The following is a 10,122-nucleotide window of genomic DNA, read 5'->3' as shown; positions in this document are numbered from 1 at the left end:
GGGGCCAGACATGGCACTGAGAACTTTGGCAGTGGCCTTGTCAGAGCTACTGCGGGAGGAGGGGAGTTGAGATGACAACTTCCTATCTTCCTGGCTTTCAGGGGACCCCTGCTGGCATTCCACCCTCCTCAGCAGCTCATGCGTGAGGCTCCACTCTCCTCCAGAGTGGCTGGAGAGAACGCCCTGCCCTGTCTGGTCTGAGACTTTTAGTCTGGCAACACAGTATGTGTTGGTTTCCTTGGTTCCTAAAAGGTCAGCAGGCTTTACACTTGGTCTTTATGTCTCTATCTATTGAGGAGAATCATATTCTTTCAGTATGAAATAGTACAACCGACTTCCAATCAGTTTCAGTATAACCCCCAAAATAATTTCATTTTGGCGTTGATTAGGAGCACATTATCAGCATCATTACTTGTATTCACTCAATACAGTTACTTAGCCATCCTGACTCACAACTATGTGTACCGAAAAATCAAGCCCATACAAATGGGGATCTGCCTCCACTGGGTTAGCGCGACTACCTTCCCCGTAATTTCTAGTAGCCATGACATTTCTATTATTTGACCTAGAAATTGCCCTCCTCCTACCCGTCCTGAGAATCCCCAACAATAATGTAAAAACTATACTAATTCTAATTTCATTATTACCTAGAAGCTTATGAACGAATTGAAAAAGGACCGAAATGAAGTGACTACGACAATCGGTTTACATTAAAACACTGACTTTTACTGAGTTACGATTAACGCCACAGTTACCACCTCCGCCTGCCCAGCTCCTTCACAGCGGCCCCTCCGGGCCCCCCGCTGTAGCCCGCTGCGCCCCGCCCCCGCCATCACCGCCCTGCCTCCAGCGTCACTGCCGCGCCGCCCCCTCACTCACCTCGTCCGCCAGCCCGCAGCGGGGACGGGACGTCCGGAGGCCCGAGCCCGACGGGCGCTCCGCCCGCAGACGCCCGGAGCGCGGCCTCCCAGCCGCTCTCCGCGCACCTTTCGGACGCCCGCCCTGCTCCCCGCCCCCGCCTGGCTCCAGCGCCGCCCGCGCGAGCTCCAGGGGGGCGCCCCGCCCCTCAGACCTCGGCCTCCTCCGCCGGCGGCCGTCCCTCGGCACCCCAGCCGTCTCGGGTGCCCGCGCCTAGAACTAAAGTAAGGCCCGAGCGTCGGTGGTGCGCGGGGGTGGCAGGCCCTGAGGCCCTCCCGGCGTCGTCGCGAGGCTCCCCGGGCCACCGTCGCTAAGGGAGAAAAGCGCCTGCGCGGAAGAACCTCGTCTGCGCCTGCGTACACGGCCGCTGAGCGGCCTGCGCTCGGCATGGGGGACCCGGACTCGGAGTCGGAGCAGATCCGTCTGAAGTGTATCCGTAAGGACGGCTTCTTCACGGTGCCTCCGGAACACAGGGTGCGACGGGGGGCCCGGGGTAGCTTGCCGGCAGTCGGGCGGGACTGGAACGCTCTGGCGCCCCTTCGTGTCGTGCTAGAGCGTTGAGGTTTCCGACGCGGGCGGGCACGACAGTCCCAGGGTGCCTGGCGGCCGGCGCGGAAGCCGGCGGTGGTCCTGCGGGGCCGAGCGCCGGGGGGCCGAGCGCCGGGGGGCCGAGCGCCGGGGGGCCGAGCGCCGTCCAGCAGCCTGCAGCCTCTGCAAGAGCAGGCCCCGGGCTCTAGGGAATTTCCCCGTGGGGAGACTGCCGGCGTGCTCTCCCGCGGGGCTTTGAGTGGGCCCGGCGGCGCCCCGCCCGAGAGCCGGCAGCTTGCGTTTGCGTCTTGCTCTGCGCGTGTCAGCGTCGTGTAGTCCAAAGATGGGGAGAGCGAAGCTTGGGGTGTGGAGTGATTGTTTGAACTCCGGTGGCTGGCTTGCGTTGGAACCGGTGCCCTGAGAGGCCGGTAAGGATCCTGAAGGCACGGTGGCCATCCCCCAGATACACAGCAGGTGCTCCCTGCGTTCCCGGTACTGCAGTGCGCGACGGGAAACCTCACAGGGGAGCTCCGACGCCCAGCGGAGCACCCACGAGCCGGTGCTGCAGGCTGTGAACGTGTCGGGGCTTCAGAGGAAGAACTGTGCTCAGCTGGGGGGAAATTTCTGTAGAAGAAATCCCTGCTGGACTAGATTTTGACATATGCAGAGACAAGGAGGCCGGGCATGCCAACCCAGGATGTCAGGAGCAATGGCTCAGAGATGAGAAACAGTATGCATAGGCCGCGCCAGGAGTTCCCCCTGGAGAGAGAATGTGAGGAAGAACTGGGAGAGCAGGCTGAGGCAAGACCATGGACGGGCTCAGTCCAGGCGATTCTGACCTGGTTCCCCGAGTGGTAGGAAGGAAGGAGATGGAGGCAGACGGAGGAAAAGATGGGAGGCAGCAAGGCCAGGGAGAGGCTGTTAGAATCTGAACCTTGCTGCATGTGTTTCCTAGACCCAAGGAGACATGCTCATTCAGTCCATCTGCAGACGTCCTGCATTGTGAAGGTATGTTAGGGTACAGGCTCTCTGCTTCGACTGGAACCCCAAAATACAGTGGCTCAAGTACAGAACTTGAGGGAAGCCTGGGTGGCTCGGTCAGTTAAGCATCCAATGCTTTTTTTTTTTTTAAGATTTTATTTATTTATTAGAGAGAGAGAGCATGAACAGGGGGAGGGACAGATGGAGAGGGAGAAGCAGGCTCCCCGCTGAGCAGGGAGCCCAGTGTGGGACTCGATCCCGGGACCCTGAGATCATGGTCTGAATCGAAGGCAGATGCTTAACCAACTGAGCCACCCAGGAGCCCCAAGTATCCAACTCTTGATTTCAGCTCAGGTCATGATCTCAGTGTTGTGAGAGGGAGCTCCATGTTGGGCTCTGTGCTGGGCGTAGAGCCGGCTCAAAATTCTCTCTTAATTTTCACTCCCCTAACATTTCGGAGAGAGGCAGCTATTTTCCGCAAAGTGGGGCCGTAAACTCAAGTTATCTGTCTTGTAGATCTACCTGCACCTCACCCAAATCCCACCCTGCTTCAGAGGCAAAAAGAGTGGGCGGCAACCAACTTTCTTTGATCAGGAAGTCCCTTCCCCCCCCCTTTTTTTTTTAAGATTTTATTTATTTGAGGGCGCCTGGGTGGCTCAGTTGGTTAAGCGACTGCCTTCGGCTCAGGTCATGGTCCTGGAGTCCCGGGATCGAGTCCCACATCGGGCTCCCTGCTCAGCGGGGAGCCTGCTTCTCCCTCTGACCCTCTTCCCTCTCGTGCTTTCTATCTCTCATTCTGTCTCTCTCTCAAATAAATAAATAAAATCTTTAAAAAAAAAGATTTTATTTATTTGAGAGAGAGAGAGAGACACAGTGGGAGAGGGAACACGAGCAGGGGGAGTGGGAGAGGGAGAAGCAGGCTTCCCACGGAACAGGGAGCCCGATGCGGGGCTCGATCCCAGGACCCTGGGATCATGACCTGAGCTGAAGGCAGATGCTTAACGACTGAGCCACCCAGGCGCCCCTGGGGAAGTCCCTTCCTTGAAGCCCTTGTCCTTTCTGCTCACATCCCATTGGCCAAAATTTAGTCAAATAGACATACCTAGCTGCAAAATACAACTGTGGGAAATACCAGCTGGGTAGCCACGTGCCACTGGGCAGTGTTTCCTACTCAAAGGAGGAAATACTGTGTGGATGTTGGAGTCAGTCTCTGCCACAGAAGCATTTCCACTGTGTTTGGTAGAAGCGTTGTCCATCTCCAGAGCATAATCTAGACTGGTACTGCTCGGTAGTCTTCTTGTGAGGGTGAAAATGTTTCTTCCTATGGACTCTTGATCTTGGGGTTGTGAGTTCAAGTCTTATGTTGGGCGTGGAGCCTACTTAGAAAAAAAAAAGGTGGCTTTCTGATTCATCCGGTATGGTTACCATGAGCCACACGGAGCATGACACACGTGGCAGCTGAGGAAGTGAAATTTTACCGTAATGTTAACCATACGTGGCCAGTGGTTATCGTTTGGGGACAGCATACATCTGGACCATGGGCTTGGATGGGAACAGGCTGTCTGCGATACCGTGTTCAGAGTGTCTGTGATCCAGTAGCATCATCCCTCTTTTCTCACCTGAAAGCCCGAGTGTGTGGTTATCCTTGTTTGGCGAACACAACGTGAGTGAGCGCCTTTGTACAAATTAAGCGTGAAGTATCTATCTTTAGTTGTTCCATTAGCTGCCCAAGCCCTGCACTACCAGCACCTCTGCCTTTCAGCTGGGACGGTGTCGGAGCGTGAAGGAATTTGAGAAGCTGAACCGTATCGGGGAAGGCACCTATGGCATTGTGTGTGAGTGGCCGAGATGGAAGCCCTCGGGCGTGGGGGACTGTCCCAGCAAGTAGCTGTGTCAGGGCTGGAAGGAGGGAAGCACCCACAGCTTTATAACCAGGGCAGAAGTTACACAAGTGAACTCTAATCCGTGGTGTAATTACCATCGGTGTAAGCATCAGATTGCCAGTGTGGTTACAAGCGGAGGGAGCTGTTACAGCAGAACCTAGAACTTCCAAAAGCAGCCGGGGCTTCAGCGGTGGCAGCTGTGACAGTGGTGTGCATGAGACTGAGAAGGGTTTGGAAGCTTCGCACACTAGTGCCTTGAAGAGCCTCCTTTGCGCAAAATGAGGGTTTTTTTTTTTTCTAGATAAAGTATCTTATTTGTTGCTAGAACGTAGTAAACAGAAGGCAAAGCGATGACCTGCATCCTGACTCTAAGGAGGAAAACTTAGAGGGAGCTTGGTGCAACTAGCACCCTGTACCCAGCTCAGTCGAGAGGACTCCCCAGAGAGCATGTGTCTAGTGGGGCTGGGGGTGCTGCTGGCACAGCTGGGGCCCAGTGTCACTGGGCATCCAATTAAAGAAGAAGAGAGAGGGACCCCCAGAGTTCAGAACGAGGCCCCGGTACGGCACAAGGGTGTGTGATGCAGGATTAAGTCAGACTCCATCACGGGTGAGTCTTCATTCCAGACCGGGCCCGGGACACGCAGACGGATGAGGTTGTTGCCCTGAAGAAGGTGCGGATGGACAAGGAGAAGGATGGTGAGCTCACGTGGGAGGGGCAGAAAGGGGCCAGTGCTCTGAGGCTTCCTCCGGCCCGAAGCCCTCGTGCTGAGAGCATCTTCATGAGGGTTACAGCGGACCTGTCTCTGGGGGGCTGCCTGTCCTGTCCTTCCCAGCCCCTCGCCCTCACCCCTCTCCTCTAGGCCTTAGGTCCCCTGAACCCCATGCCGTTCACCTTCTTCCTCTGTCTGGTACTGCCCTCTCTTCTGTCTCAGCCCAGCCGTCACCCTCCACCCAGCCCTCCCTGCCTAACAGCAGGCTGGTAGCCCCTGTGCTCCACACACCCCTGGTTTCTACCCCCCAGCCCCTCCCTGGCTGCCTGTGGAGGCAGGGCCTTGCTGTGCTCACTGTGGACCCCCTGTCCTATACAGTGGTCCATACAGAGAGTTGCTGCCTTGCATCATTGAATGAAGGAAGAGTTAAAGGTGCATGTTCAGGGGGCGCCTGAGTGGCTCAGTCAGTTAAGCGTCTGCCTTTGGTTCAGGTCATAATCCCAGCGTCCTGGGATCGAGTCCCGCAGCGGGCTCTGTGCTCAGCAGAGAGTCTGCTTCTCCGTCTCCCTCTGCCTGCCGCTCTGCCTACTTGTGATCTCTCTCCCTCCCTCTCTCTCTCTCTCTCTCTCTCTCTCTCTCTCTCTCTGTCAAATAAATAAATAAAATCTTTAAAGAAAAAAAAAGGTGCATGTTTAGGTGACCTTGATTCTCCCTGAGGTTGTGGGCAGAGCCCTGCAGGGGTAGGGGTGGGGCTCACTGAGGAGGCTGTCTGGCTGCAGGGGTCCCCATCAGCAGCCTTCGAGAGATCACACTGCTCCTTCGCCTTCGCCATCCGAATATCGTGGAGCTAAAGGAAGTGGTTGTGGGGAACCACCTGGAGAGGTATGCAGTCTGCTGGTCGTCTGCACTGGGCCCTGCTGAGCCTGCCTTTCCTAACCCCCTCCCTGTGCTCCCCCCAAATGGAGTTCATCCCTCCTGCAACCCCAGGAGAATCCTTTGGCCTACCTGGGAGGACGTGGGAGGTGCCCTGTGTCTTCCCCTTTTCCTTCCAGCATCTTTCTGGTGATGGGTTATTGTGAACAAGATCTGGCCAGCCTTCTGGAGAACATGCCAACACCCTTCTCTGAGGCCCAGGTGTGAGGCTGGGGGGCCTGGAGTGAGGCACCGTCCCAGGTCCTTGTGTGGCACATTTAACTGATGCATCCTGCCCTTTGCGTAGGTCAAGTGCATTGTGCTGCAAGTGCTCCGAGGCCTTCAGTATTTGCACCAGAACTTCATCATCCACAGGTAGGAGGGGCCCCAAGTGGGGAGGTGGGGATGGCATGATCCTGGAGGACATTTGTCTGGAGTGCAGGTTCGTGACACATGGGAAGGGTGACTGCCAGTCCTAACCCCTAGAGAAGAACTGACCTGGCCTCCATGCAGTTCTCTAACTGTTCCTTGGGGCAGGATCCAGGCCCCACAGCACCTGCTTTGGAGCTGACAAAGCTCTGAGAAGTCCTGCAGTCTCATCACAGACACAAGGAAAGTGGGGGACCTTCCAGGCTCAGGGCAGGACTGTGCAAAGCAGCGGCTTCTCGTGTCTTGGGGCAGCTGGTACAGCCCTGGGTGGGGAATGGGCACAAGACTGGGTGTTAGGCCTGAGAAAGGTACTGAGAACTGGTACACTCAGCTGCCTACCCTTTGCTGTGTTTAAAAAGTTCCAACAAGGGGCACCTGGGTGGCTCAGTGGTTAAGTGTCCGCCTTTGGCTCAGGTCATGATCCCAGGGTCCTGGGATCGAGCCCCGCATCGGGCTCCCTGCTCCACGGGAAGCCTGCTTCTCCCTCTCCCACTCCCCCTGCTTGTGTTCCCTCTCTCACTGTGTCTCTCTCTGTCAAATAAATAAATAAAATCTTAAAAAAAAAAAAAGTTCCAACAGGGGATGTGTAGGAAAGCGTTCTGAGTCTGCCTGTGACGGTGACAACCTAGTTGCCCCGTGGGGCTCACGTCCTGGGAATCACCGATGTTCCCTTTCTGTCCCAGGGACCTGAAGGTGTCCAACTTGCTCATGACCGATAAGGGCTGTGTGAAGACAGGTGGGTGCTGGGTGCCGGCGCTTGGCAGGTGTCTCTGAGTGCCCCTGGGGGCGGGGGAGCAGGTCAGTGCCTGCCAGCTCCCTGGAGGCTAAGAGCTGGTTCGCACACGGCAGCTTCTTAGCCCCTGCTGGGTGACACATTGCCTTTCTGCCTTTGTCACAGCGGATTTCGGCCTGGCCCGGGCCTATGGCATCCCAGTGAAACCCATGACCCCCAAGGTGGTCACACTCTGGTGAGTCACTCAGGATGAGTGTGCCTGGTGGAGGAAGTGTGGGGGTTGATCATGCTGAAGCAGCAGAAGGACCCTGAGGGTCTTGAAGCTACAGAGGGCCACACACACTCCTAGAGGGTGGGGGTCTAGGACAGCTTCCTGAGACAGCAGGGCTGTCGGGGGGCTGGAGGACAGCACGGCGGGGGGGAACTGCCCTGCTTGGTTCTGAGCCCTCTCAGGAAGGAGAGGTCGCTTCACAGACTTCTGTCTGTGGGGTGGGGCAGGTTTATTTAGCTTTCTGTAGTTTTTCTCACACACGTTTTTAAGAAGCAGCAGAGCAGGGCTGTGGTTGATGATAGGAAATCGTAGGTCTTCTGCCATGCGTCAGCCAGCCGTGTCTGTAGACTGGGCTGAAGGCAGACTCCTAGGAGCCACCCCGCAAAGTTGGTGTTACTATGTGCATCACCCACGATTGTGGGCCGGGAGGACAAGGTGGTCTGAGTTGGGCTTGGCAGTCTGGAGCCTGGGCTGCCTCAGGCTGTCAGGAAGGCTGGTGGAGGCCCAGGCTTCACTGCAGCGTACGAGGGGGAGTACCTGTGTTTGTAGGTACCGAGCCCCCGAACTGCTTTTGGGAACCACCACGCAGACCACCAGCATCGACATGTGGTGAGAAATGAATGCGGCTCCTGGGGCCTGGGGGAAGGGCTGGGGTGGGTCCCATGGGGGCACGCAGGGGCAGGAGCAGGGCTGGGGTCTTTGTCAGCCTCCCAGCCCCCAGGGGGAGGGGGAGGGCCGAAGCCTGGGATCCCTAAGAGGAAGCATGAGGACATAGCTTCCACAGAAGAAAGGCCCTGCCCTCGTGGCCACCCAGAGAGGCCATCTGGGACGGGGTCACGTCCCATCCTGATCTCCTCCCAAGCTCCACCCCATCCTGACCCCGGCACTTAGCCTCAGCAGAGGTGTGTGGCAGCGGGGGGCAGGTGCGTGAGGTAAGGCCTGCTCTCCTCTGCAGGGCCATGGGCTGCATCCTGGCCGAGCTGCTGGCCCACAAGCCCCTTCTCCCCGGCACATCCGAGATCCACCAGGTGGACCTGATTGTGCAGCTGCTGGGGACGCCCAGTGAGAACATCTGGCCAGTGAGTGCCCGGCCTCTGCCCTCATCCGCCCCCCTCTGCCCCCTGCCCAGGCCAGCCCCCGTGCTCAACTCCTCCTCCCTGCAGGGCTTCTCCAGGCTGCCTCTGGTGGGTCAGTACAGCCTGAGGAAGCAGCCATACAACAACCTCAAACACAAGTTCCCGTGGCTCTCGGAGGCTGGCCTGCGCCTGCTGAACTTCCTCTTCATGTATGACCCCAAGAAAAGGTGCTGACCTGGCCTCAAACCCGAGCCCTCGAAAGGGGGTTTTCAGAACTCGGGCCATGCTGCCGCAGAGATGCCCCCCTCCCCAGACAGATGCGGAGGCCCAGGCTCCCAGTGTGGGTGGTCCCTGCCCACCCAGGTCATGGAGCCCACTCTGAGTTTCCCATCTGTTTTTGGGCCCCAGACCCCCTGCTGGCCACTTGCCTTTTGCTGTCAGGAAATTTGAACCAGAGGCTGGGGAGCTGGGTGGGTGTGCGGGAAAGCAGCCTCCATCCTGTTAACACGGAGGCCTCCTGTCCAGGGCAACGGCCAGAGATGGCCTGGAGAGCTCGTACTTCAAGGAGAAGCCCCTGCGTGAGTCTCCCACCGAGCCCCGCAGGGCGCTTGTCTTGTGGCCTTTTCTGTCCAGGGTGGGGGTGTCGGGGCACGGCCTCCCACAGCTCCTCGAGCCCCTGGGGGTGGTGGGGTGGGCTCCTGGCACAGGCCTTTCCGGGTGGAGCAGGGGCTGCATGCTGAAGCCCACGTGGGTGCTCGTTGGCCACACAGACTGTTGTCTGAGGGGGGCAGAGGGAGACGCGACCCCTGGGCCCAACACGGATGCACAGTGAGGTTCTCAGACGCAAAGGTACTCCTCCCCGCAGCCTGTGAGCCGGAGCTCATGCCCACCTTCCCCCACCACCGCAACAAGCGGGCCATCCCAGCCACGTCTGAGGGCCAGGGCAAGCGCTGTAAACCCTGACAGCCCCCCGCCGGGCTGGCACGTCTACGATGGACAGCAATGGAATGAGGACTCTGCAGTTGAGGCTCACAGTGCTGCTGGGACCCAGCTCCTCCTCCCGCGGAGACCGACCCGCTGCTCTGGCTGATCACACCCCTTCCCCAGAAGAGCAGAGAGTGGACGTGGGGATGATGCAGGGTGGGTGTACCCTGAAGGGGCAGGACCTCATTCAGCACACGTTGCCACGCCCTCGGCTGGTAAAAGCTCGGGACCCTCCCTTCCCTGGAGGAAACGCTTGCTGGGCCCAGTTCAGGGGGTGTTGCTGGCTTGGGATGCGTAGACCCCACATGGTTGCTTGTGCCCCCTCCTGATCACCAGGGTCTGTACAGGGCAGGGAGAGGCCGTGGTGCGTGCCCCCCCCAACCGGCAGGGCTGACACACTCAGAATGGGAAGGAGAGGTCGGCTGTGGGTCGCGTCCCACCTGATGGACTGTCGTCCTGCCCCACACTGAGGCCCAGAGGGGAAGGGGCATGAGTCCGAGAGATAAAAGGTTTTCTAACAGGTATGAGCAGGTTCAGTGTCCTTTAATGAACTTTAATATTCTGATTCATGGGACATGAGGGTGGTTCTCCGAGTGCCAGGGAGGAGAGGTGGGGTAGACACGGGGGCGGAGCGCCCGGTGAGGAGGGGCCAGCACAGAAGACAGGCGCCCGTCCCCTCTAATCCTGTGGCTGAGTA

General features: G+C 58.1%; 1 protein-coding gene across 7 annotated transcripts; it reads left to right on the top strand.

Annotated features, from left to right (window-relative positions):
* Positions 1-885: 885 nt before the first annotated feature.
* CDK10 (cyclin dependent kinase 10) lies at positions 886-9,957 on the top strand. 7 transcript variants are annotated; one of them, XM_027617120.2, is made up of 14 exons: positions 1,589-1,874; positions 2,402-2,454; positions 4,190-4,262; positions 4,935-5,006; positions 5,800-5,902; positions 6,073-6,154; positions 6,240-6,307; positions 7,045-7,097; positions 7,260-7,329; positions 7,915-7,974; positions 8,321-8,444; positions 8,529-8,668; positions 8,967-9,019; positions 9,307-9,956. In XM_027617120.2, exons 4-14 carry the CDS (start codon positions 4,988-4,990, stop codon positions 9,402-9,404), a joined length of 870 nt encoding a protein of 289 aa, XP_027472921.1. In that variant the 5' UTR covers positions 1,589-1,874; positions 2,402-2,454; positions 4,190-4,262; positions 4,935-4,987; the 3' UTR covers positions 9,405-9,956. The 7 variants fall into 7 exon arrangements, with proteins under 7 accessions (XP_027472924.1, XP_027472919.1, XP_027472922.1 ...); XM_027617123.2 differs by lacking the exons at positions 1,589-1,874; positions 2,402-2,454 and adding an exon at positions 886-1,142; XM_027617118.2 differs by lacking the exons at positions 1,589-1,874; positions 2,402-2,454 and adding an exon at positions 1,164-1,392 and having other exon boundaries at positions 9,307-9,957.
* The last annotated feature ends 165 nt before the right edge of the window (positions 9,958-10,122 follow it).

The sequence above is a fragment of the Zalophus californianus genome, chromosome 17 (genome assembly GCF_009762305.2).
Source record: "Zalophus californianus isolate mZalCal1 chromosome 17, mZalCal1.pri.v2, whole genome shotgun sequence".
Classification (NCBI taxonomy): domain Eukaryota; kingdom Metazoa; phylum Chordata; class Mammalia; order Carnivora; family Otariidae; genus Zalophus; species Zalophus californianus.
This window is presented reverse-complemented; position numbering and strand designations above follow the sequence as displayed.

Coding starts and splice junctions, on each gene's coding strand:
- CDK10 (XM_027617117.2), top strand. CDS start 2,338: ATGGGAGGCAGCAAGGCCAGGGAGAGGCTGTTAGAATCTGAACCTTGC. Junction 7,975..8,320: donor ACCACCAGCATCGACATGTG/GTGAGAAATGAA, acceptor TCTCCTCTGCAG/GGCCATGGGCTGCATCCTGG. Junction 8,669..8,966: donor ATGTATGACCCCAAGAAAAG/GTGCTGACCTGG, acceptor CCTCCTGTCCAG/GGCAACGGCCAGAGATGGCC.